The sequence below is a fragment of the Camelus ferus genome, chromosome 23, assembly GCF_009834535.1.
Source record: "Camelus ferus isolate YT-003-E chromosome 23, BCGSAC_Cfer_1.0, whole genome shotgun sequence".
NCBI classification, from domain to species: domain Eukaryota; kingdom Metazoa; phylum Chordata; class Mammalia; order Artiodactyla; family Camelidae; genus Camelus; species Camelus ferus.
Window position 1 is genome coordinate 29,507,148 of NC_045718.1, and position 26,981 is coordinate 29,534,128.

General features: G+C 48.9%; 1 protein-coding gene across 3 annotated transcripts in view; it reads left to right on the forward strand.

The window, feature by feature from the left end:
- Positions 1-1,602: 1,602 nt before the first annotated feature.
- ITPKB (inositol-trisphosphate 3-kinase B) overlaps positions 1,603-26,981 on the forward strand; it is a 96,514-nt gene continuing 71,135 nt past the window's right edge. The window contains exons 1-2 of one of the 3 annotated variants that reach the window (XM_032466581.1): positions 1,603-1,912; positions 3,307-5,451. In XM_032466581.1, coding sequence (XP_032322472.1) covers positions 3,514-5,451 — 1,938 coding nt within the window. In that variant the 5' untranslated portion in view covers positions 1,603-1,912; positions 3,307-3,513. Of the gene's footprint in view, positions 1,913-2,522; positions 2,709-3,306; positions 5,452-26,981 lie in introns of those variants that run through there. The other 2 variants (XM_032466579.1, XM_032466580.1) reach the window with 2 other exon arrangements.

Consider the following 26,981-nt stretch of genomic DNA (forward strand, 5'->3'; position numbering starts at 1 on the left):
CCAGCCCAAGGCAGGAATCCCTTCTGCATGCCACACTGATCAATTGCTGGCTACATTCTGAGCAAGAATTTTTCAGACTGCTTGTACATTCAGGAAGTCTGAATTTCTCAATTCTAGGGAAGGTCAGTGATGTCTGGCTGTGAGGTGATAGTGAGATTCCCCAGAGGCTGGGAAGCTAAGTTTCTGTGTTAACAGTATACATTGCTAGGTCCTCCAGTTGTTTCTGCCATGATACCTGACATGGTGTTTGCATCTCCTACAATAGTCAGAAATAAACTCAATGGAGTTGGTCTCCTGGGAACTGGCAGCTCCTGTTTCTTGCCACTAGGGAACTGAATTAGGGGTGAGGGTAGGGCTGGCTTCTCTGCCTTAGCAACTGCCCTGGTCTTGAGTCAACACCTGAATAAACTCTGAGCTCTTTTTATTTAGCCTCATTGGGGGTGGGAGAGGAATTGAGCTCAATCCTTTCAACATGGCACGTTAAAAAAATTAGACGGTACTTGACTGTCTGATTCCTAGGAATTTTTAGCTAGATCTCTTGGTTTCAGATTTAATATGAGTCGTTTCTTGATTGAGCAGCAGGTTGCTTTGCTCACTTACACCGTATTGTTACATAAACAAGCAAGAAATGGGTCTGCTACAAGCAAAGCCAAAATTTCCATCTAAATTTTAGTTAATGGGAATATAAGGGCTGATTCAGGCTTGAGAGTTTTACATCTCTTGAGCCTAGCAGATGTGTTCTCCTTCTTTCCACTAAATGCTGTAGGATTAGGGATTTAGAGAATTATGCAAAATACACTTGCAGCACCAGAGCTTACATGGGGTAAGATCCCTGCCCAGTAGTATTTGCTTATGGTTGGGGGAAAAGTCTCTTGAAGACGACCCAGCTTCAGGAGACTGAGCAAGGGGTCTCAGGCCTTCTTAGTTTCAGGACTATCCTTTTTCTTAAAATAATTTTGAGAGTTAAGTGCAAAATATGCTTATGTCACTTTTGCTGTGTGCATTTAGTAACAGAAAAATGTGCAACTCCAACGGCGTGTTTATACAACTAGCAATTGCACTGCAAAACCATCAACAGTTCACAGCCCAACCAATCTTCCAAAATACAACGGAGATGCATTTAAAAGTCTGCAACTTTGCAACGAGGTGCCCACAAAGTGCCTTCTTCGAATTTGCATATTTGTGTACAAGAACACAAACCGTTTCTATAAGGCTTTAGACCGTTTTTTATATGCTAAAAAGATACCCATGTTTAAATGCACAGCTCTGTTTAAAATGCACACTCAAACTTTATTAAAAACATTTTTCAAAAAAGTTTCATAAAGCTAGCCATCAACGAGGCTCGATGGAGGGGTGGAAAATGGATCGTATATCTTTAACCCGCAAAAGTTAAAAGGCTTTTTTTTTGTTGTTAGCTAACAATGGAAACTTTTTTTTTAAAGTGTTTCCCTCCTTCGGTCTTGCCAAGCAATAGAAAAAAAAAAAAAAAAAAAAGAAGAAAAGAAAAACTTGTTCCGCTGAGTTCAACCCCAGACGGGCTCACAACTTCCTTCCTGCTTTCCTCCCCCAAGCCCCCGCCTTTCTCTCTCCTCCCTCCTCCCCCGCCCCCCCCCCCCTTTTAATCGCACATTGAGCAAACAGTGAAGTAGCCAGGAGCAGACACTGACAGGGGTAGTATCTCCACGGCCCAGAAGGGTGTGCAGGGCCGGCCGGCGTCGCCACCGCCGGGATCGCCGGGATCCACTGCCGAGGAGCTCGCCCCCATCTTTCCCACTCCCCTTTTTTGTCTTCCATCGCTTGGTGAGGAAACCCTTTCTGAGCTTTTTTACTTTTAAAGCCATCTTTCTCCTACGAAGTCTGCGTCCCTGGGCCATGTAGTCTGTACAGGACCCGGGAATCTGAGAAACTGCAGGTAAGTTTGGCGGCTTTTTAATGGCTCTCGCCTCCGAACCCTCTCTCCCCTCACTCTGCTCTGTAGCGAATCTGAGGGTTCCGGCTTCTGAAAAAGCGCCGAGAGGTGGGCCGGAGAGACTGGCAAGGGGGATTTGATTTGGGAGGGTGGCGGGGAGTAGGGGTGCGGGGAGAGGAGGGAGAGACGAGTTTTCGGCGTTTCTGCGGCTCGCCTTCCGGGCCGCTGGCTCCCCGACGCCTCCCCCGGCGCGCTGCAGGCGTCCCCCCGCCTGGGTTGGCGCCGGGCGAGGCTACCCAGGATGCGGAGAAGCTTTGCACTCGGCCGCGCCGCCCCGGGGCTTAGAGCGCGGCGCCGGGAGGTTTGCAGAGCCGGGGTTCCCGCTGGCTGCAGTCACGCACGCCCTGGAGTTACTCGGAGTGGGCGCGGATCCCGAAGCCCACAGAGGCAGTGGCGTCCTCGGGCACAGGGTGTGCGGAGGGTGGACTCGCTGTACGCGTGTGTATACACAAACACACACGCAGTTCTCCGCGCGCGCGCACACACACATACACTCCCATACACACACACACACCCCTCCGCGAGGGGCGACAGCAGGGGGCGGCGAGTATTGGTTCCGGTACAGGGGACGCGCAGCGCCTCGGCCCCGGGCGCGCGCAGGCGCGCCCACACTCACAAAACACACTTGTTTGGGGACCGGCGACAAGGCCAGTGCTGAAAAATGCCTCGGCTGCAGCCCCGCCGCGCTCCCTGGCCATCATAGGCCGAGGGACACAGCCCCACGGCCAGGGTCAAGAAGGTAAACGGCAGGCATGCAGGGGTCCTTCCCAGATCCCGGCGCAGGCAGCGGCCCGGAAAGGCAGGTCCCACTCAGGTTCCTCCGAGTCAGTCCTTGGTGGTCAGAGAGGGTGGAGCGGGGAGATCCTGAGCCCCAAGGGCGGGGGCTGCCCCATCATACCCGATATAACCAGTGTTTGCAAAGCCGAGGGAACCCAGAGTCGGTGGAGCGGGTGTCCTCGCTCTCAGAGAGCTCGGAATCAGCCGCGCCCCGCGCACGGCACGCTTAGGAATCGAGTAGTTGTACATCGTCCCCCGCCCGTCCGCGTGGCTCTGGAGACGAATCTCAGAATTTGGAATTCGAAGGGACTTCCAAGCGCGTCACCATCTGGGGTGAGGGGTGGGAATGCACTCGGAAAACGCATACCCACAGCCGCGCTGGCGACCGACGTCCCCAGGGCTTATGTCCTCGCCGTGCCGCACAGTCCCTGTAGGTGAGACGTCCAGTGCACCCGATCCCCGACAGATTGGGGTCCCGCGGACCGGGGCCGTCCTAGTCCCCTAGCGGTCCCCTGCACTGGCCCTCTGGGGTCCTGACTTTTCTCCTTGTGTCTCCACAGAGGCGCTGTTGTTTATGGAGCTCTGGGCGGGGGCTGAGCCCGTGGTCTTCCCCCCCGCCCCGCGCCCAGGCCATGCCATCCCATCTGCGCGCGGAGCCGCGCCTGCCGGGCCTCCGGGGCTGAGCCGGGAGCCGCGGGAGGAAGAGGCGCCGGCGGCGGAGCCGGAACGGGAGCCGCGGCGGCGGGCAGCGCGGCAGACCCAGTACTATGGCTATGTACTGCTATGCACTTAACAGCCTGGTGATCATGAATAGCGCCAACCAGGTGAAGAGCGGCGGCGGCCCTCGGCCCAGTAGCAGCGAGACGCCCCCGCCGCCGCGGAGGGTCGCGTTGAGCCCTGGCAGCGGCAGCGTTTTCAGCCCCGGGACTGGCACCTCTTTCCTCTTCCCCCCAGCCGAGTCGTTGTCGCCCGAAGAGCCCGGGAGTCCCCCGGGCTGGCGCAGTGGTCGGCGCAGGCTGAATAGTAGCAGCGGCAGCGGCAGCGGCAGCGGCAGCGGCAGCAGCGTGGGCAGCCCGAGTTGGGCGGGTCGCCTGAGAAGAGAAGGGCAGCAGGTGGTGACCACCGGTACCCTTTCCCCTCCCGGGCCAGAGGAGGCCAAGAGGAAGCTTCGAATCCTGCAGCGCGAGTTGCAGAACGTACAGGTGAACCAGAAAGTGGGCATGTTTGAGGCGCACATCCAGGCGCAGAGCTCCGCGGCTCAAGCGCCCCGCAGCCCGCGTCTGGGCAGAGCTCGTTCGCCCTCGCCGTGTCCCTTCCGCAGCATCAGTCAGCCCCCAGGACGGGTCCTGGCCCAGAGCGAGGAGCGGAGGACAAAGTCCTGGGGGGAACAATGTCCAGAGACTTCAGGGGCCGACTCGGGGAGGAGAGGAGGGGCGCCCAGCCTGTGCCTCTCGAAGGACAAGGAGGGAGTGACACCCATGCCCTGCCCGGCCGCCCGGTCAGGATCAGGTGCTCAGGGTCCAGCCGCTTCGGTGAGAATGGAGAAGGGGGTACCTGCCAGATCCCACTGTGGCTCACCCATTGCTGTGGAAGTTGACAAGAGTTTCTCTCCTCCTTTGGGAACTCAGAGCTGCCAGGCTCCCTTGTTAGGGTTGGACCGAGTGAACTTAGCAATGGCCACAGAAGTGGCAGTGAGAGCCACATCCGCTGGGCCACACCATCCTCACGACCCTGCCCTCCTTGAGCAGTCTGAGAGGGCCCAGGAGCTCGGGGGTGTGCACCCCCGGAAGGCCCTGGCTGAGAGTCAGGGGCAGTTTCCGGGCGGTGAGACAAGCCCAGCCCCAGAGAGAGGCGGGCCCCACAGTGGAGACCCCCCAGGGAAGGTGGGGAAAGGAAATCTGCCCTGTGGCCTGCTGGGTTCTGGGGCGCTGGAAACGGACAAAAGGCCAGAGAGGACTGTGGACGTGCAAAGGCTGGAGGAGCCCTCTGAGGCCCAGAGCTGGTTCAGGCAGTCTGGACACCTGGGCTCCATAGGCCCCAAGGGGACCCAGAGTGGGGACGTAGTGGTCAGGGAGTCTCTGCTGCCCTCCAGCAGAGTGGATGAAGGGTCTCAGATGCTGGATTTGCTTGGAGGCAGTGGCTCAGCACAGCCAGGGACTTGGGAGGTGGAGGCGGGGATTGCTTCTGGTGAAATGCTGGAACCTTTGCCCTGTTGGGAAGCAGCAAAAGATCTGAAAGAACCTCAGTGCCTTCCTGGGGACAAGGTGGGTGTGCAGCCTGGGAGCTCCAGGGTTTGGCTGGGCCCCATGGAAGAAGCCAGGCTGGCCTGGACGTGTGGCACAAGGGTGCAATCAGAGGGGACTTGGGGAAGTCTGCCACAGGACAGAGATGTCCACCCCAGCCCAGAGCGGCTTTCGCCAGATCAGAAGGACAAGCCTTCCCTGAGAGAGGCCTGCAGCCGAAGCAATATACCTGCCGTCATAATTACAGACATGGGTGCCCAGGAGGATGGGGCCTTGGAGGAGGCGCAGGGAAGCCCTCAGGGCAGCTTGCCACTGAGGAAACTGTCCTCTTCCTCTGCCTCCTCCACTGGCTTCTCCTCCTCCTATGAAGATTCAGAGGAGGACATCTCCAGTGACCCTGAGCGCTGCCTGGACCCCAACTCTGCCTTCCTACATACTCTAGACCAGCAGAAGCCCAGAGTGGTAAGTCTTGCCCTGAGATTTTTCTAGAACTTGTGGTGCTTTCATACCCCATGTGTCCCCCTCTTTTTTTTTTTTACTTTCTGATTCATGAAGACTCTGATCAGGACCCTGGGGCAGTCACAACCCATAATTCTCTCCAGGTGTGTTTGCTAGGGTTGAGGGGATGTGCCTAGGCACTGGCACTGTATTTTGTAGCTTGGACAGTGAATTCGAGTCACTTCTGTTGCTATTTCCATGTACATTTTTAAAAAAGCATTTTTTTAAAGGTACCTCTGGTAAGTCATCACTCATTTCTTGGGAAGATAATATTTACGAGTATTACCCAAAACTTCCTGATTAATCTCCAAAGATAGTGAACAGAGCTGCTGAGTGTGGCTTTGTCTGCTCAGGTGAAACACTTAATTCTGTGATTCATTTAGGCAGAGGAAAACTGACAACGATGTCATCGAATCAACTCAGCCTCTACTCATAGGCCAGGAAAATGAGTGATGTGATTCTGTGACAGGGCCCTGAAACCTGTAGATGTGGTTGTGGCCGGTCTGTAGGGTAAAGAACCACCTAGCCTCAGTAAATTTTCAGGACGTTGCAATATTTCTGGGGCCAGTTTAACGTATGAATTACAGTGAAAACCATGCTTTGAGCTAATCAGATGTTTCTTTAATAACAGAATGTTATATTAGGTTGAATTACCTGAGATAAGCATCTGGGTGATATCTCTAGGGTAGATACCTCCTAATGAATATGCTTGTTGGCTAGTACAGGTACATTTCAGGTATGTTTTCAAGTGCATCTCTTGTGATTCAGCATCCTGACATCTTGTTCTGGCTATGGCAGTCGATAGGGGTTTACTTCTGTACATGGTTAGTCTCAGTCCTAGGCTGTTTTCACTCTTACGAGGATCAGAGTAGCTTACGGAAGACGTAAGCATTGAAGCTCGTACTTCTGAAAAGGTCTGGACTTTCTCTTAGCTTTTCCAGAGTATGGGGAATTTCCTAGTTCAGTGTATGAGGGGTTCCTGTGCTACCTTGGGGGAAAGTCTGCATTTTATTGTAGTAGGTAGTCTTCTGATTTAATCTTGAATATCAAGTACTGTTCACAGTACCTCAATAACTTATACCACTGAGAACTTTGTATTTCTACTCTACATTCTTCTATGAGGTATTTTGGACTCCAAAGCATGTTTCTGTCAGACGCCCACTTCAGAAATCACATTCTGAATTTTTGAAGACCAGGCATTTCTTTTCACTAGACTGTCCTTTCTGCCGATGATTGGGAGGCAAATGTGTATGCAAAATCTGGCCCCAATCAGCTTGGTATCTTGTGGCTAGCACAGGGCATCTGGCTTGGGCACACCACCTTGAGAGGAGGGATGATCGACCTGGAAGGGGACAATGGTAAAGGGCAGGTGGAAAATGCTTCTCACTGAAGGCATAGCCCAGATTTCTCTGCCTTCTGGCTGGCTGTGAAAGGCCTGGTGAACGAGATGGTCCTCTGTTCCACTCCTCCCATTGGCTTTTTAAACCCTGAAGCAAGCTGCTGCAGCCAAGTTGCTTTAACTTGTTCTCCAACTTTCCATTTGCCCTTTCTAGTGGTGGATTAGCAACTCCTATTAGCTGGTTCTCAAAGCAGTTTGTGTGTCCCACTGTTTGAAAAGGGCTCTTGTCTGGAAGTGAGTTAAAGGGGAGATGAAAAATGACAGGTGATAATATTTTTTTTTTCCATCGGCCAGAGGGATGCCAGCTGAGAAACCAGAGGGTTGAGTGGTGTTCTCAAGTCAGCAGACAGGTCCAGCGGTGGGAACGAGGCCTGTCGGTTGTCCAGCCAACCTCCCTCCTCTAAACAGGGTTTCAGACACCCACAGAGCTGGGCCAGGGAAAAGTCCCCTGCCAGCCTCACTCTGCATCACGTGACACTGATTGGGAGTTTGTATGTGGGGGAAGGGTGGGTAACCAACTGGAAATTATGGGATCCTAGGGACTTTTGAGCTTATGGTTGAGTGCTTGCATGATCAGCCAAATTTTCTTTTTCTTGCACAGATTGTTGCAGTGGAGTCTTGTCTGTGACACCGAAACATCTGCCCATTGGGTCAAAAGTCACTTGATTACCTGAGATTGATATTTTGTCTACAGAAGGCCAGACGTCTTGATCGACTGGGCCTTTTGGCTAGGCTTTTCGGTGTTTTATAGATAAAACTTGAGCTAGTGCTGTCTGAGACTCTAGGACTGGTGCTCTGTTCTCTTCTCTGGATTGTACTGCTCTGTCTACCCGGCTGCACTGCACTAAGGTGCACACGACCTCACACACACTCACCCTCACCGCCCCACGTGCCAATGCACACTCCTAACACAGGTTTGAAATTGCACGTTCAGCCTCACAGTCACACAACTAACCCCTGACCCCCAGACCCACATGGAGGAATATTTCTGTGCTGCTCTGTCTTTCCGCAGGGTTAAACCCTTCATGCCTGGAGTGATAGTTCGTGGAGCAGCGACCCTGTGTGTGATGTGTGCACAGGTGGAGGTGACGGCCTGCAGCCTGGCTGCTCTGTTGGCTCTCCTGATGTCTGGCCTCCCTGCCTGCTTAGTAAGTCCCAGAGCCAGTATAGGGGATGTGAAAACTTCCTTCTAGTTAAAAACTAAGTGAGAAGCAAGTTGTTTGGAAATGCATTCTGAAACTTATTTAGCCACTTAGATTATAGAAAGTAGCAAAGGCCTTTTTTTTACTGAAGGGGTGTGAGAAGGCTGGCCTGCTCTTTTGCTCATTTGTTTCTGTGGGGAGGAGCTGTAAAGACATCCTCAGAAACAGGCAAAGTGCTTCAGGCCTTTCCTACCGCTTCAGGCTTCAGATGAGCTGGACAGATATGCCTGTCCCTGAAATTGAAGGTTGCAAGTTTTTGCACTTGCCTGTCTGTTTATAAAGGATCAGATGCTTGAAGTTTGCTCAGAAGTGGTTGTAGTACACGCCTTGTGTTCAAGGGCTGAAATTCAGGCACGTTCACACTTACTGTTTTCTGAAATTGAACAGAAGTGAATTGCGCTGAGCAAAGATGATGTTCTGTCATTTGTGTTTTGAGACAACTTGAAATTCATCAGCTGTTCTTTACCTCCCCCTGTTATTCCATTTAAGAGTAACAGGGCTTTGAAACACCAGGTTTAGAGTATTAAATTAAAATAAGCATGGACCTTACTTTAAAGAGGAGATTTTATTGAGTGATTCCAAAATTGTAGTATCAATTATGTGTGTAAAAACCAAAACAAAATGCTGGCCTAATTACCTCGGGGACATAAAAAGAAATATAACACAGAATCTTCTTGATTCTACTTTTTAAGGGCCATTAGAGTTTCGTTTCTTTTAATTTTTCTTTTTGTATTGACTAGTTTTGTTGTCTTTTTTTTAAAGTAAAAAACTAATTCTTATGCACAGTAAAAAAAAGAAATTCAAACAGTTTAAAGTGGCTTTCTGTGATTTTTTTTTAAGTGTGAAATTTTTATTTGGTGGTAAACCTAATTAAAATTTAAAAGCCTTAGGATACTTAAAAGAAATGTATCTGGTGGTAAGTACTTAGAAGTGGAAAATTCTTTTCTGGAAGAGAATATTGAAGGCCCAGATTTATGGGGTTATGAGTTTAGGTATGCTGTTTTTTTTAAGATGGCACACCTTCCCCCTCAGGTGTGTGGAGAGGATCTTTCTGGCAAGGCCTCAGTACCTTTCAGATCTGGGAGGACACCTCGTCATTTATGTGAGGTTCTGGGTGTTACCCTGATCTGTTCAGGGAGGAGGAAACTGAGACTCAGGCAAAGGGCTCCAAAGGCTGTGGCTCTGGCTCAAGATTCCTCCTTTTAGAATGTCCATTCTGCATGAGGATGATCTCATAGGGGCCTGTCAAGTTCTAACTCTCGGCGACTATATAATTCCAGACATTTGATTGAAGACCTGGTGTATGTGAAGTGTGTATCAGGGTGTCCAGTAATGTGACAAGATTTCTTTGGGGTGGACCTTGGGCAGTTGAGGCCAAAACTGGTTACATTTAATTGTGTCCTTTTACGTAAGACCCATTAACCAATCTGCCTCTGTTCTCTTTACTGGAAGAACGGTTCTTTGCGATTTCCCATCGAAAAAGCATCATCAAAATAAATCAGGACAAGACCCAAGATTTTCATGAGTAATTAGACTGATATTAGAGGCTGTGCTGGCAGGATGCTGGAACATTAACCTGAAAAATGAAAAATGCATTTTGTTATCTGAGGGCTTTGGCTCCCTCAGCTAGTTCAGTTTGGAAACCAATGCAGAGCCAAAACATCACTTCAAAGACCTTGTTTTATCAAAGATAAAAACAATTCATCCAGCTTAAAATCCTTTCAAATAAAAGGTGGCCTATAGAGAAAAAAGAATGTTTAGGCATTACAAAAACACGGCTCAAGATTTACCTAGCTTTTAGGTTTAGCAAGAAAAAAACGTGTTAAACTGGTGGGCTGCTGCTTTTAGAGAAATGTATTTCTGGTGTTACATAAATCATTTTCAGAACTTTTGCTTTTAGCGAGAGTCACTTTTCTGATTTTGTTGGCACATACCTGTTAAATGTAGCTACAGATTAGATTAGTTCTCTGTAGTTTATTTGTATTCCTGGGAAGGTTGATAACATTGTTTAGGCTTATTTTATTTTGTCAGGTTTCAACTTAGTTATCTAAAGGTAGAATTTTAAAATATTTAATGGAAAGAATTTTATATCCTGGTTGAAAAAACTTTGTAGTTTGCAAGTGATCAGTGATTCTGAATTAACTCAGGAACTCTTCTAAATTGTGTTGTGGACATACCCTCAGTGTGGAAGGTTCTCTGGGTTTTGATAAGAGATGAGATCTTGGCATTGTAGGTTATGCACGTGGTGCCCTCCAATCCGTGATGAGGGTGCCTTGCAATGATTTTTTTTCTGACTAGGTGGAATTGGCATTGTGAATAATATATTTTTCATGAATTGAGGAAGCTCATGTTTACAAAATCACAGCAAACCCAGGCGTGAACTCTTTGGTAACATGAAAAGCCATGTAGAGTGCCAACTGCCATTTTCTCATTGGGATATTTGGGATTTTGTGATTCCCCACCAGACTCCTGGTCATTCATTTTTCCAAGGGTGAAAGACACTATAAATATAAACATGATCTCATTAGGAAGTTAGGCCTCTGTTCTTAGAATTTAAAAAACAAAATCTTTTCTATAGTTTACATAATTATCATAATGCAAATCTCGGTCTGGGAGAGGATTTAGAGCTCATTTCCTCCAAAATCCACCTTTTACAGGTGAGGAAAGTGAGGCCAGAGGGTATTCGATAGAATCACAGGACCTGTGTTTATATTTTTCTTTTAACTTAAAAAACATTAGTGGATAAACTTCTTACTCACCTGGGGAGATCCACCTTGGCTTTAAACATAGGACATGTTTTTAAAACGTTTGTTATAGGAATGGGTGAATGAATGAATGAATGAATGAATGAATGAGACAATATCTCTGCTGCATTGTCTGCACATAAAAAAACTGTTGCGTCATCTGGAAAAGAAGGAACAAAGAAAGGGAAAAAAGAAACAGTCAAGATAAGCTCATTGCTTATTCCTGGCCTTTCTGCCATAGGGTAGGGGTGCCAGACCTGGGTTTAGGAGACCTGGGTAGAATCCCAGTCTGTATGTGGCCTGCAAGCCCTCTGAAAAATGGGGAGAGGAGGCACGACCTTACGGGGTGGGGGATTAAAGTTCAGGGATGCAGTGTTTATAAAAGTGCTTCGACAGGCTCCTAGCACATAGTAGAGGCTCAGTTAACAGTGGAGGTGGAGTTAGGAGACATCTCAAGTACTGGTGAGGCATGTCTTTAGATAATTCATTGGGCCCCTTGGAAGAAATGCTCTGTAGCAACTCTAGGCTTTTGTTTGCATGCCACTTTCATCTCAGTATAATCCCAGAAAACGATGCTGCAACAGCCAAGATGGCTGGAGTGAAATTAATTTATCCAAGACTGATATTCATAGGCTACCTGTGAATTCACCTGCTATTGTGGGACCACAACAGTTTCCTGAGGTGTAGTTCATGGAATATTGAGAAAAAGGCCAGCCTTGCCTTCTGTCTCTGTTTTCTAGTATGGTTTCCTTTGGTTCAGTTGTGGGGCTGGAGATCAGAGACACAGAGGGGACTAGCTTGGTGGCAGAAATACACACCGTTACAGGCCCAAGGAACAAGGTTGTGATGACACCTTCTTGCTGAGTGTTTGTGCTGGGAAGGCCACTCATATTTTCACTTGAAGGTGAGGCCCTTCGGGCTGTCTCTGATGGGGAATGATTCCTGGTCATCATTTCACTGGGAAGCAACACGCAGGCTTTTAGCCACCTTGTCTGGCATGTTTCTCAACAGTTCCATTAAGAATTCACTATTACAGATCCGATCTTTCCCCTCTGTAGAGCTTCACTTGGGCATTTTTTTATTGACTTGTTGGAAACCCATTCAGCAAAAGGTATCTCTTCTGGCCACTAGTCAATACTGCATTTTTTATTTCCTGAATTTTTTACTTCTTTTTGGCTCCAAACCAGCTGATAAGTTGAATAAGTAACCGAAAAGCAGGAGCTTCAGACAGTAAGCGAGCAGAGTGGACCTCTGCAGTTCATAGTTGTGTATGATTTAATGGGGGGGAGTGGAAAGTGTGGAAGGGGAGGATATGTTTTTATTTTTCCATCTCAGGAGAAGTAGAAAAAACTTCTCACTCAACCTGGGGCGGAGGGGTTGGGGCTGGTGAATATTCAGTGGAAGAGAATCCTCCCTCTTGAAGGTCACTGTTATCCTAGCATTTTACCTTTGCAGTAAGATCCTGGGTGGAAAGGGAAAAATAAAATGAGACAGCATCTCAGACAAAGGCCTTGAGATTATTTCCATTGACCCTGGTGACTAAGATTAGGGTTTATCTGACCCAGAGACATGATTGATACGTGAATGACGCAGGGTCAGGCCCTGGCCTTGGCCAAGCAGAACTCGCTGAAAGGGGAGTCGGGTCCATTTGCTCAGGTTTATAAAGTTGGTCTTAATGCATCCGGAGGGCAGGCATGAGGTACTTTTTGCCTTGGGCTTTTGGGGCTTTGACAGCAGTTTTCTTTCTTTACCCCTCTTAATGAGTCCTCGACATCCTGCCCGCCCCCACCAAATCCATTTAATCAGAATGAATAAACTGTACTGTTTCCCAAGAAGCTGTGATATGTTTTATATTAGCAGTGCTTAGTACTTTCATACCCTACAGGGAGTATTCAGCCTGCGGCAGGACAAGGGATTTGGTGCTCCCGTGACCGGCCATCCCCCAGCTCAGTCCGCAATCGCTCTTGGTATGCTGCGAGTTGGTGGGACCCCAGCAGTTACGGGCTGTTGGGGGAGGTCACTGCACCCCCAGGCAGTTCCCAGCAAGTGTTTTTCCAGTTTCGCTGACATTCTTTCCAGGCTCAGCTCAATTTGTTTTCTTCTTCTCTATGGCAATTGATGACTGAGTCGTAAAATGTGTAATTCAGCCAGATCTCGTGTTAAGTGCGTCTTCCACAGTCGTGTAGGAGCTGGTGTTTGGCTAATCCTCTGCTATGCATGGACGTGTAGGATTTTCTTTTTGCAAGTTAGCTATCTGAGGAGTAGGTTTAGTAAAATATACCTCATAAAGATGGGAAGGAATGGGGAGGGACTCAGGAGTATCACTTCTGTAATCCTTATCTAACCTGAACCTATTAGCAGGAAACTGAAAAGGCCTGTGGATGACAATGAGATAAACAGTTTAATCTCTTAACAATGCCAAGTGGAAAATCCAGCTGCAGCCAGGAGTTTAAGACATGGCCAGGTTTTTGTTAGGACAGCAAATCCTGAGACTCAGGTTGCTAAGCCAAGGGTAGGAAATTTGGTTGCTGTGTGTTAAAGCTGGAAGGTTGGGAAGACACTGGTTTGAGAAACTACTGAAAAATCCTTGCAGATATAAAATGTGCTAACGTCAGGGACATTTGAAATGCGTTATAATTGATATTTTAGTCTGTATGAGACCATTGAAACCTTTCCCTCCCTTTCTCCATCATCATCATAGTCAGAGCATTAAGCGCTCATTGGTATCCAGCATCTCACTAATTCCAAGTAAGTTAGGAGACTCAGGGCCTTCTCTGAGAACTTTACTGGGCACGCTCTGGGAGTGCAGTGTGCTGGAAAGACTAGGACTCTCAGATTTGGCACTTGGCCTCTTTGGGTTTTGGTATCCTTATCTGTAAAATGGGTATACTGATAGTCTCCCTACATCATGTGGTCTTTGTGAGTCTCAAATGAGATAGTGTTTGTAGAGTCATTTTGAGAGTATATTCTTTCCTGTCTAAATTTATTATAAGTACTGTGATTTTGCTCCCTCCCATTTTCTCTTTATTTCTTTAGTACCCATTTATTTGTTTCTGTCATGCACACTCTAAGTGTATACGTTGTGTTTTTTATAAACAATAATCTATTTTTTTATTGACTACAGTTGCCTTAGAGCATTATATTTCAAGTGTACAGCTATGACATTGTTTTTAAAGCTTTTCAAAAAGAGGATGGATGGACAAAGGCAGGCACTGCAGCAGTGTGAGATATTCCCACGTCAGTGTTGCTGAAAGCAAAATTACTAAGGATTATGTCAAAAACAACCTTTATGTCCACAGAAGAGTCAGTTCTGACGCAGACATTGCAGCATAGGTCGGGGAGCAGGGATGAGTAGACAGTCTGGATTACATTCCTAGTTCAGCTGCTCAGAGAGTCTTCTCCTGCCTGAGTGACCTGCGCGGGCAGGGTGGACTGTGCATGAAACTTCATGCTCTTGTGGTTTGCTCACTCCCATGTGGGGATGCGAAGGTGATGGACATAAGGAAAGGCTGTCAGCTCCTGAATAATCAAGAGGAGACTACACTCCATCTAGAGTCCAAGGATGCTTAATGGGCACATTGATTTTTCTCTAGTACCATGTCGTGGTTTTCTCTACTATGTCCTGGAAAGTGGAAGAGGGGAACTCAGCAAAGTCTTGAGTTTTTAAAGCAGACATCACGTTCAGCGGATATATACCAGGCACTTCCTAAGCATGGCCGGGCCCTGGGCTAAATCCTGAAATCTGTGCACAGAGCTGGCCTTCCCTTCTGGTGGCCACCCATGTTGAGAGGTGGACGTTGTGCCCCAGTGGCTGCCCAGACAGCAGGCATTCATCTGTCTGCAGGTGCCTGTGCTGAGGAGAATGGCTTAGTTGATGCTGTCCCCGTCCTTGGGGATGTGCCCTCTAAGGCAAAGCTGATGCCAACAGACATACTTGAGATTTGTGAAACTCAAGAACAAGTTGTATAGCCATTAAACAAGCACATTCATTAAATATGAGTTAATAAATAATGAATTGGTGTTGGCGTGGGAAAGGCAGGAAGCTTCAGTGTGTGTTGTGCAACATGTGAATTTGGGCAGCGGCCACTGAAGACAGTAAAGGCCTTGAGGGGTTTGCTATCTGTCTTGGAAGTGGTTAAGCGAAGGGGTTATTCTGGATCCGAAGGCTCTGGGAGATTGGGAAGGAAGATGGCACCCCCCCACCCCTGTAAGCCTTAACATTGTGCATTGAACGCTACACAGATTGGCGCTTAGTGGGTTAAAGATGTGCTTGGACAGCTACACTGTAAATGTGCTCTTTTGAGGGTAAAATGGGGCCTTAGGAGAACCACCCCCCCCCCATTCCCACCTCAACTGATCATTGGGACATGGTCAGGAAAACTTGGGAGGGACTTCTGCTCAGTGAGTGTCTACTGAGACTGCAGCTTTGGAAGAGCCCTGGGAGAGGCTGGGCTAGGGGGTGTATAGAACCCTCCAGGGAGAGAGCCCTGGTGTGGAGTCAGGACAGTCCTGGGTTTGAGACTAAGCTCTGCCATTTCTTGACCGTGTGACCCTAGAGAAATGTCCTACCTTTCCATTCCTCAGTTTCAACAGCTGTGAAATGGGGCTGACAATGCCACCCTTAAGGTTATGAGTCTGAAACAAGGTCCTGCGTGAAGTGCCTGGAATAGTGCCTGGACACACTAAACGCTCAACACACAGCAACCGCGTGGACTTCGAGGCAGCCGCGGTCTCCTTCCTGAGTTGAGCCCGCGCTGTCCTTCCTTTTCTTCAGGTGAAAGTGAGGCGGGTACCTGAGGGAGTGTTGCTTGCTGGTGCCCTTCTTACTCTAGAAGCAGAAATGGGGCCTGGGGGCTCTTTGATGCTGAGGTTAGTAGGAGGTATGTGCTGGAGGAGGAAAGAAGTAAGAAGGTCTGCTGGAGACGGGGTCTCGGGTAGCTACACCTGGAGTCACACCTTCACTCCGTCCCAGACCTTGGTGGGGACCTCACTTCTCTGAGCCTCAGTTCCTTCATGTCCGGTGTGGGGATAATATAATGACCCTCTCTCGCGGGCTGTTGTGAAGATGAACTGAGATCATGGGGCTCAAGGACCTGGCATAGAACAGGCGGGGATAGAGGTGGCCCCTCTTCTGGCCCCTCCTCCCCCAGTTGTTAGGCTGACTTGCCTTCACCAAGTGGCCGGAGTCACCTCGTCCCAAAGTGCAGTGAGTTGTCGAGGATGATGGCAAAACAGGCAGCAGGATTTATTTTTCCAAGAAGGTTTCTCAGTTGCAGGAAAGGCTTCACTTTGTTACCAGGGTTCACAACTTGAAGTTTAAAAAACAATCCACTATATTCAGCTGCTGGCAAGAGGTGTCAGGTTACTCACCTGGGACCAGCCTCTTTTTATTCTGTTTTGGAGGTGGAAACTGGCTGAGGTCAAGCAGGGACAGGAGGCCTAGCATTTGGGGGTGTGGAAGGCTCCATGTCTTCTCTCCCTTCCCCTGGCTCCTCTCCTTTCTTAATGTGTCTTTTAGAGTCACCATCTCTCATAAGGGAGAGAATGAAATTTGCATATGCATATGTAAGAAACACCACCACTTTGTACAGCTGTGGCTCTTCTGGCCAGGGAGGTCTCTGAACACGTGTCTGATTTGATTGGCCGTCATCCCTTCCCTGTGATGTGTCTGGTGGTGGGCTGGGCACCTGCTTATTAAAACAGGATCTGTCTTGGATTAAAGAGATGCTTTCTTCCGCTGAAAGACCCTCCCTGAGGCCTTGAGGACCAGGCCAGTGGTCTTTGTAGCCCGCTTTGCCACAGAGAGTAAGCCACGGAGGGCCTGCCCGGCACTTCCCAGCCACACGGCTGCTTCTGCTGTTGCCCTGAGCAGACCTCGCTTGTCGTACAGTTCTAGGGCTGGGAGAGTGGATGGTGGTGTGGAGGGAGAACCCAGTCAGGTGGCCAGGCTGAGCTGGATTGACCCGGGCATACCCAGTCACTTTGGAGTTCCAGAAAGGCCTGTGGGAGCCTGTGCAGCTCCGGCAGGAGCTGGGCTCTGTGGCAACAAGTCCCACCAGAGCAGCACAGACTGTTCCTGGGCCAGACATCAGCACAGTCTTGGGCACCTAACCTGCCAAACACGGGCTTCTACTTTGCTGCACAGTTGGTGTGTGGTATGGAAATCCCTCTTGGTTGTAATGCAGGGCAGCTGCTTGCAGTGTGAACCCTTGGGGTTTGCATCTTTCCTGACTGCCACTGGTCCACACATCCCAAGATGGCCGTTAGGAGTCTGGGCAGAGTTTCTAGGCCCTGAACTGTTGGCTCCTTCCTGTGACGTTTCTGGGCCACAAAGTTTTCTGAAAAGAAGGGTCTCAGGCCTGGCCGGCACTAACATCTCCCCAACCCCAGGCTCCATTTGCACTTTGCAAGCACAGAGGGGCTGACGTCTGGGAGGAGTAAAACCACGAAAAGAACTTGTTAGTATGCGGCAGCCTTTACCTCAGAGGCGGTCTGGATGGTGAGTGCGTTGGACAGTGACTCCTTTATTGCCCCAACCTGGAAATATACACAGGACGGTAATCAGTTTCGATCTCAGGCTAAGGCCATATGGAGCAGCGTCTGGAATGCTGTTTACATTGTGGTATCACACTGTACATTCAAATCAGCCTGCTCTCTCCGGAGAGCCGCCTCCCGCCTCACTTCAGGCCGCTGGTTCACACTGAGAAGCTGAACAAAGTCTTGCAGGTCACAGGTTCTTCCTGGCATCCTTTCTCTGGCATTAAAGACTGGCCTAGATTTTTTTGGTCTGTCACTATTGGCCTCAAATACCACATTCCCAGGGAAAGGCAGGAGCATCTCTCCCAGAGATATAGCGGCAAAGAGCAGGCCCTAAGGGTCGATGTGGGTTACCCTGGAAGGAAGTGCCCTGAATGTCCCAGGTGGCTCGTTGCTGCAGACCATTTGCCTGGTCTCCGACTATGGTTTGCAGACATGTGACACTGACTTTGGAAAGAAGATTTCAAGAACTTCGGAAAATAGTTTTGTATGACCCCATGACCAGCTATTGTAAAAGAGAAAGTAAGTCCTGAATAGAGGTTTTAAAAAGTCAGTTGCATGAGGAATGGGATGGAGGGGACCTGGCTCAGCAATATTTCTTATGAAATTCACTGGGAGTTAAAATGTTAACAAAATTTCAGCATGAATTAAGTGGTGGTGCAGCTGTTACAAATGCCGAGCAATCTTAGGCTTCACGATAAAAATAAAGTAACAGTGGCTATGATTTCTGAAGTATCTATTATATGCCTGGCACATTCCATAAATTATTTAATTTTTGCAAGGCATATGTATTATTTTCCCCTTTTTACAGTGAGCAGACTGAGGACCAGGCAGATGAGGTTGCCAGTCCCAGGTGCACAGCTAGTCAGTGGCAGAGCTGGGATTTGAACTCATCCATGTCTCCCAAGTCCTTGCCCCTTCCATCATCTGTCACCTGGAGAAGAGTGGAGCCCTGTGCAGAGGGGTGCTGAGTTTAGTTCTGGGCCCTGTGCTTTAGGAAGATGGGACTGTTTGTACTGAGTGTAGAGGAAGATGCTTGGCTGATGAGGGGCCTTGGAGATGGTTGAGGGAACCAGGACTGCTTGTTGCCTCGGACGTATTACATCTGGGAGGCAAGAGAGTTGTCTTCGAATGGTTGCTCTGGAGTAGCATTTAGTCTGGTGGAAGATCAGATTTCTGTTCACAGAGGTGGAACTAAGAGAGGATTCTTTTCCTTCTAAATGAATGGGCCTTTGTACAAAAACACAGACTCAGGAGATGGAATTGCAGCAGAAGTGAGCTTCTGGAGCTGCCTCGCAGCTCCCCAGCCTGGTGGAGAGCAAAGTGGAGAACTCCTAACCCAAAAGGGTAATAAAAAGTGAGGGCTCCTCACTGCTGTGGATGGAGCTGGGCAGGGAGCCCCTGACAGTGGGGGAAGGAGCAGGCATCGGGCATTCGTTCTGAAGCCCGGGCCCTGGGGACTTGCCTGCCTCCTCCTGTAGGAGACAGGGCAGTGCTGCCTGCAGGACATGGGTCTCCGCAGGTACAGAGCAGAGATCTGTACGTGTCCTGTTTCCTCAGTCCACCCAGAGGGAGTGTTACGGGCTCCTGGATTCAGTTATACTGTGCAGCCCCAGGCATTCTGGCCCCTTTTAAATGGCACAGGGAGGAACCTGTACTGGGTTTGTATTTCAAACACAACATTAGCACCTAAATTGAAATTGGGTGCATCAGGTTGCATTACTTGCCTACAGACTTGAGTTCAGTTAGGAGACACCAGACAAGAAAAGGGAGGAAGTTTATTCCAAAGGGGCAGGTGGACGGGAGGCCCAGGCTTTCCAGAGATGATTGCCTTGGGGTTTCTGACCTAAAGGAAGCGACTTTCTCTGTGTGGCCTCAGTGGGCAGAGCTGAGGCTGGAGGGTGTAAGCCCCGAAGATGCCATATGCCTCCTTAGAGAGGAGCACAGCAGTGGCACCACATGAAAGTGCCCTCTGATGAGCACTGTGCAAGTGCCTGGGGAGGGCGGTGAGTCAGGGCTGGAGGGATCCCCCCGGGCTCTCAGGGGTCCCTTAGCCTGGACGTCGGAGGACTCAGCCTCAGCTTTGCCTTTGGAGTCTCTGATTAAACTATTTTAGGAGGGGACATCTGGGTAGTTGCCAGTATTTGGCTATTTAGATAGAGCTGCTGTGAACATTCGTGTACAAGTTTTGGTGTGACCATAAGCTTTCATTTCTCTGGGCTGAACGTCCAGATGTCCAGTTGCTGGGTCATAGGCTTTTGTATATTTATTTAGTGTTTTTTGCTTTTTATTAATTAATTTTTTATTGAGGTATAGTCAGTTTACAATGCTGTGTCAATTTCTGGTGTACAGAATAATGTTTTAGTCATACATATATATACATATATTTCTTTTCATACTCTTTTTCATTATAGGTTATTACAAGATATTGAATAGGGTCCCTGTGCTGTATAGTAGAAACTTGTTGTTTATTGATTTTATATATAGTAGTTAATATCTGCAAATCTCGAACTCCCAGTTTATCCCTCCATACCCACACTTCCCCCCTGGTAACCATGTTTGTTTGTGTTCTATGTTTGTGAGTCTGTTTCTGTTTTGTAAATAAGTTCATTTATGTCTTTTATTTAGATTCCACATGTAAGTGTATTTAGTATTTTAAGAAACTGCCAAACTGTTTCCAGAGTGTCTGCACCATTGTACATTCCCTCCAGCGATGTATGAGTGGTCCACTTTCTCTGCATTCTTACCAGCAAGTGATGGTGTTACTATTTTTTATTTTAGCCACTCTGATAGCAATGTGGACCGTTTCGCTGGGGTTTTATTTGTTTTTCCGAATGGTGTTGAACATCTTTCCATGTGCTTATTTGCTATCTGTATATCTTCTCCCGTGAAATGATCTGGCTTAGGAAAAAAAATTCCACAGGGGTACTGTGAAAACATGGACAGGGTCAAAATCCTTGGGCGTCGATTCCCCCTCCCTTGTGTGAGATTCCCCTTGCAGGGCTTCAGGTGAGGTTGCTTGGTCATCTCTGAGGTCCCTTCCTGCCCCCAAATTGTGTGGTGACCCAGAGCAGCCACCTTCCCGGTGGGACCGTGGTGTGCAGGAGGCCCGGGGCGCCCCCACCCACACTCATCCCTCTCCCAGCTCTGTCTCGTCAGGATCCCACCGAGGCTGACTCATGGGTGCTGTATTTAAGGAAAGGTGTTGTTGGGCCTGGAAGTAAAAGGAAAAACAAAGGAAGAGATGTTGGGTGTCTCCATGCCCCCTCCTCCCCTGGTCTCCCTCTGGGCCTCCTGGAAGGCCCATGGCCCAGCAGGGCCTGTGCTGTGTGGTTTAGTTTTGCAATATGGTCATACTGAAGGTCCCAGAAATGCTTCCCTTTTTATGTTAATTCAACAACAGAAAAAGAAAAGTGTGTGTGTATAATTTAAAACTGCTAAAAACAGTGGCGACGGGAAGTAATTTTTCTCCTTAAAACCAGCCTGCACCGCACCCTTTCACCCTAGGCTGCTTGGCAGTGTTGTTGATTTGTTTGCTTTTTGCCTCCTGTGTCAGGCAGGAAGTGGTCCTGACTGTTGATGGGACTGCCACCCATTTGAGGACCTGCTGGAAAGTTTGGCGTCCACTGGGAAGCAGGGTAGATGACATCTGCTTGAGAATGTATTTATTTTTGTTTTTCTGCCTAATGATGTATGTGGGAATTCACAGCGCATAAGATAAGCATCCTTTGGCCTTCAATTTCAATTTCAAGGCCTGGTTGTTTTCTCCCTTGGTATAATGAAGTATATACTATTTGCAGAATCTCCTTTGGTGCGTTTGTACAATCTGTCACAAAGAAGGAATTGTTTTCCATGTGGGCTTAGAGGACTTTGGGAAAATGAACAGAGGAGTTTTACATGGGTCCTTTGAGCCCGGGCAGTAGAGACAGTCTCCTGAAGGTAGATGGTCACAGGCTTTCCACATGATTCCATGGCCCACTAGAATATTCCAGCACATTTTCGTGGTCATTTGATTGGGCCCAAGACCAAAGATAGAGCTGAATCACATAATGGTTTGGTTCAGAATACTTTTCTGCTTCGGTACTTTTTGAAAACCTAGATTTATTTCTGGTTTGAACTTGTTCAATAGAGTTGAAAGAAAGAAACCTCTTGTTACATTCCTGGTTCAAATTAAAATTTGATATTTGCACTTGGTTTCACGTTGAATAAATAAAATGTATTATGGCTATTGGTGAGTAGTTCATTTTGATTCAGTCACTTCTCCAGATAGCATCACTGTTATAAAATTTATTTCCCATGAACTTGCATTCTTCCAGGATGGTGTGTGTGTTGATCTCATTTCCTAAATATTCTGGTCAATGAGTGATATTATATTTGCATTAATACATTGCAGTGAACTAGAAGTAATAAAATAGTTGACACTAAAACCAGTAGAGGTTTTGCTAAGTGCACAGACTTTGTCTTCTTGGGACCAGGCAGAAGGTTTTGGCTACTATTTGCGACTAGCTAACTTTCAAGGAAGGGTGAACTAACTTTTCTCATACAATCTGGAAACATTTTTTGTGTGCTGACTGTATCAAAGTTATGCTGGCAGGCAGGGATCTGTATATTAGTAAAGCTTAGTCCCCACCCTCTAGAAATTTTCAGTTCAATTGAGGAGGCAAATTGCAATAACCTGACATCTATTATACGTTATGTGTTAGGCACTGAATGAGGAGTTAAGTGATGTGCCTCAAACCATAGTAATATAGGAGTCAGAGTATGAGTCCAGACATTATTACTCTAGAATAGATTTTCTCAACTTTGGCACTATTGACATTTTAGGCCAGATATTTTTTTTTGTTTGTTTGGGGGACTGTTATGTGCACTGCAGGGTGTTTAACAGCATTCGTGACCAGTAGCACCTCCCCCAGGTTGTGACAACCAAAAATGTCTTCAAACATTGCCAATGTCCCCTGAGGGTCAGATTACCTCTGGTTGAAGACCACTGCTGTAAAGCTTGTCCTGGTGACCACAACTCTATACTGCCTTCCCAGGTAATAGGTGCTGAGCACAGTATCCATGTGTTTAGAGGATAAGTCCATTCAGAGTCCTGTTGGAAGCAGAGGACAAATGCCACTCTACCTGGGGTTGTTGGGAAGAGAAATCTTCCAGGTGATGCTGTTTTGAGTTCAATTTTGGAGGGATTCACTTAGGCAGAGAAAGTGAAAGGATGTTCAGAGTAGAAGGACCCACATGCACAAAAGCATGAGAAAACAGTGCAGGTTTAAGGATGACAGACAGTTCACTCTGGACCCTTCACTTCCCTCTCTATTGCCATTTTCTTGTTTCCTTAGCAGCAAAGTGGGTTCACAGCAGTTATGTAATACTTACTTTCAATCAAAGATGTTGTATTAGGATAAGCTAGGTTTTGTTGCAGTAACAAACAGCCCCACAGTCAGCAGCTTAAAACAACGAAGGTTTGTTTCTTGCTCCTGCTACATACCTGAGATTGGTCAGCTGTGGGCTCTGCTATGTGTTGTCCTTCCTCTGTGACCCAGGCTGATGGTGCAGTCACCATCTGGAGCACTGCTGGTCACCAGGGCAGAGGGACTGAGAAAGTGGTGCATCATGTACTGGCTCATAAAGCTTCAGCCCAGAGCTGCATGTATCACTTCTGCTCATTTTTAATTGGCCAAGCAAGTCTTGTCCTCACTTAATTTTAAGGGGGCAGGGGATTCAAGTCCTACCATGTGCCCTAGAGAAGAACTGGAGATGTTTGGGAGAAAGCACTGATGTCTGCCACAGATGTCAAAGGCCCACACCTGGGATGTGTGGTCTATGGGCCTAGAGTCTGGACCGTGATGGACCAGGATGGAGAACTCATCGTCTCTTTGAGGGTCTCCTAGCTTGGCTTTAAAAAAATGGCTTATTGTCAAACCTTGTGTGAAATTGCTGAGCAAAAAGAGAAAATTAGATTATCAAGATTCCAAAAGATTTTAATTCTCTGAATAAGTCAGAGAGGTCCTTGTAGGTTAGGACCAGGTCAAAGGCCCTCATTTTAGAGTTAGGATGTTGTGGGTGGGAGTGGGAGAAAGGATTCAAGTGAATATGGCCTGGATGCAGTGGGTTGTGTGATGGAGGTGGGAGTAGTTGTTCAGGACCCTGGTAGTTACCTTGACACCTGGAATGCCCTCTCTGGCTGTTCCTGTAGTAAAGAGAACGGCTTTTAAGCCCAAGCCAAGTAGCAAGATGGCAGCCCTCGTGAACTATAAACTTACGGGGCTTTTCTGAGAGGGAAGGAAGCACTGGACGTGAGCAGGAGCCACTGAGAGCATTTGGGATGCTTTTAGAAAGCAAGCTCCTTATAAATAACCCAGGAGCATTTTCCTTGTTGGAAACTCACTCAGACCGCCGCCCCGTTCCAGGCCCTGGGGCGAGGAGATAGAGACAGAGGCCGACTGCCATGGATCTAAAATGGGATAAAACCGGAAACCTGTGGGGAGGATGCAGTCCTTGTCACCCCTCAGCAGAGGGGGCACAGAGGTCTTAGAAAAATAGAAATAAAAATAGCAGTTGTTGGCCACTTCCCTCCCCAGTGAATCGCTCTCTCCAAACTTGGTTTCTACTCTGTTTCTGAACTGTTCTCACCATGTAGTGTGGGAGCCAGGGCAAGTGAGGTGGGCAGAAATTGGGGGGTGGGAGTGTGGGGGACACAGGCATCGACTCACAGGGAGACTGATTTAGTCACAGTCTGGGAACTTGGGAGTAGGGGCTCCAGCAGCCAGAAGAGCTGAGAACAACCAGCCAGGCCCAGAGTCTCCTCATCTCTGGGGTCTTGCTGGAGTACCTGTGTGTACGAGTGTATACATGTGTACAGGTGGCCATAGGTGGGCGTGGGCATGCTGTGCCTGAAGGAGGGCTGCAGTGGAGGGTGTGCGGTGAGGGGGTGTAGTGGGCCACCCTGTGGTCTGCTGACAGCTGCCTAACCTAGGTTGTGTGGGTTTCCTCCCTCGGCAGATAGCCCAGGGCGCTCTGTGATGCACCGTGACATTGCCTCCCTGACATTGTCACCCCCCCTCAGCTGGCACTGTTCTTTCTTACTTTGAAGGTATCAGGGCCAGCAGTGTCCTTCAAGCAGGCTATGCAGGACCAGACAGTGTAAGCCCAGAAGGAGCCCTACAGCTCCTGGGCCTGGCAGGCAGGTGGGCCTGCTGAGTGCGGGGCCAGGGCCAGGCCAGCTCTCCCTCTTCCCAGGCTAGTACTCCCTCCACTGTCCCTTCAGCACCTTTTTCTCAGCTGTAAAATGGGTGTGTTGCGGGCTGCTGAGCAGGACCTGTTTACAAATGCACAGGCTCAGGGACTCTGTTTGGGCAGAGGGCTCAGCTGCCTTCACCTTCTTCCTCAGTTGCCCATGTGGTTTTGGAGGCTGTGAACACCTGCTCACCCTTCATTCATCCTGGGACTGGCACTGTGCCCACGGTGACCAGCAGGGCTGGGGACCCAGACTGCTGTAGGCCTCACAAGGGCCCCACAAGGGCTCCACAGTTCCCAGCAGGGCTCTGAGAAAGGCTGCTTCCCATTGAGCTCTGCCCACCCCTAGGGTGGTGGAAGGTGGTGAAACCTGCTCTTACCCGCTCTGAGGTCTCCGGAAGACACAGGTGCTATATATAAAACCCGGCGATTATCTCACTCTTGCTAAGTTTCCACCCTGGAGGCTCACGGTAGCCACCGCAGGGAGATTTCCTGAAGCCCTCCTCCCAGCCCCTGGTGGCCACGGGACCTACTCCCAGGGCGGCCTGTTGTGGGGCTTGCTGGGGAGGGAGGAGGGGAATGAAGGACGTCTAGAAGAATGACCAGCCTCACACTCCAGCGCTCCCTCACTGAGGTGGGGACCAACATGGCCCCAGCCTGCAGTGAAACCCCTGTTTCTTTTTCTTGCCTTTAACGTGGGGCCTCAGGGCCAGGGATGGGACTGGTAGGTGAGGGATGCTAAGTACTGGCAGACACTCCAGTAGGTTCAGCTCAGACCTGAGACAACGGGCAGGACTCTTGAGGGATTTCTGTTGTTGCCTCTGTGACAAAGGAGAGGAGGACCGGATGGGCAGGTTTCCACTGAAGCTGCGGTGACTCGAAATTTCCTTGCGTGGTTTTTCTAAATGGGGCATGACTGGCTTGCTGGGTAGGATTGGTCTCATCGTTTGGAGCTGCCCAGCACACTGTGGGTCACCTAGTATCTTTGGCCCGTGGGCACTATTTGCCAGTAGTTGCCCCTCCCGCCCACGGTGCACCCCTCCCCCCTTGCAGACACCCCCCCCCCCCAGGGCCGGGGCAGGTGCCGTTTCTGGTTAGGAACCACTGCACAGAGTTATTTACTTTGGCAGAATCTCAAGAGGACAGCAAGTGGAGCCAAAGGATTTTGGAGGAGGGAGAAGATGGGTGGGTGGGGTGTTAGGCTGAGAAATCTCTTACTAGCTTGGGCAGGGTGTGAGCCTAATTTCTTGTGAAGTGATAAAGTTTAATTTTTCATCCTATTTGTGAGCATCGGGCACCCTCAGCTAGTTGGAGACTCTTTTGTGTCTGTTTTCCTTTGTTTCATTCCTTCTCTTAATCAGCACTATTACCTCAGAGCTGGCTTCAGGGGTGTGTGACCAGTGCAGTTACACAGGGACTCCCACGCTCCCTCCATGGGCCCCACCCTTGGGTTTAATGCTCTGCAGTCACTGTCTTGAACTTCTTAATAATTCTATCTCTGAGTCGTGATTTGTAAATGAAATTCAGTGAGATAATGGAGCGTGAGTCCCCCACCCCCACCTCTTCTCCCCACCCCCGGCAATTGCTGACGTCCCATCAAGGGCCTAGGGGAGGGCTCAGGGAGGGCCAGGATCTGTGCTAGTGGTGTTGCAAGGTGGGGCATGGTGGCTATCCCCACCCCGGGCTATCAGGGCCACAAAGCAGGCAGCTCAGTGGGCCCAGCCTTGCACTCACTCCCCATCCGGGCATCAAGCATGTCTCACATGGAGGTTGTCATCCCTTGGGGTGTTCCCATCCTGGGGCAGACGGGCCTGTGGGAAGAGGAGAATCCCTGCCCATGACCTGGTGACTGGTGGGAGGGGACCTGGCAGCCCCCTCGGATGGCCAGAGTCCCAGGACAAGGCCCCTGGGCCCCTTGAGGGTCTGGACCAGCCCAGAGATGTTAAACAGCAAAGAATCAACACTACATCAGGTAGAGAGAGATTGTGGAAAAAAGAAAAAAAAGTTTATATTTTACTACCTTTCGTGGCCCCTCCCACTTGTTGAACAAGAAGTGCTGCCCTTTTCACTTTGCACTGGGTCCTGAAAATTACATAGTATTTTTACTTGTAATTTCTGTTTAGTTTTCCTTCCTGTTTCTGGAAAGGAAAAAGATAAGTAATTAAGAGAGATCACAGTGAATGTAGGAGATTCCATGTTTTCTCTCCCTTCTGTCCTTCTGAAGGTCATAGTCACTAGCCCCAGACTTCTCCAATGATACCTGTTGGCACAGCACCTTCTACAGGAGAGAGCAAACCAGGGAAAAGGGGAGATGGGGGGTGGGGAAGGGAAATCTTATCTGTCGCTGGAACGTGGCTGGAGTTTTTAGCTAGATGGTTG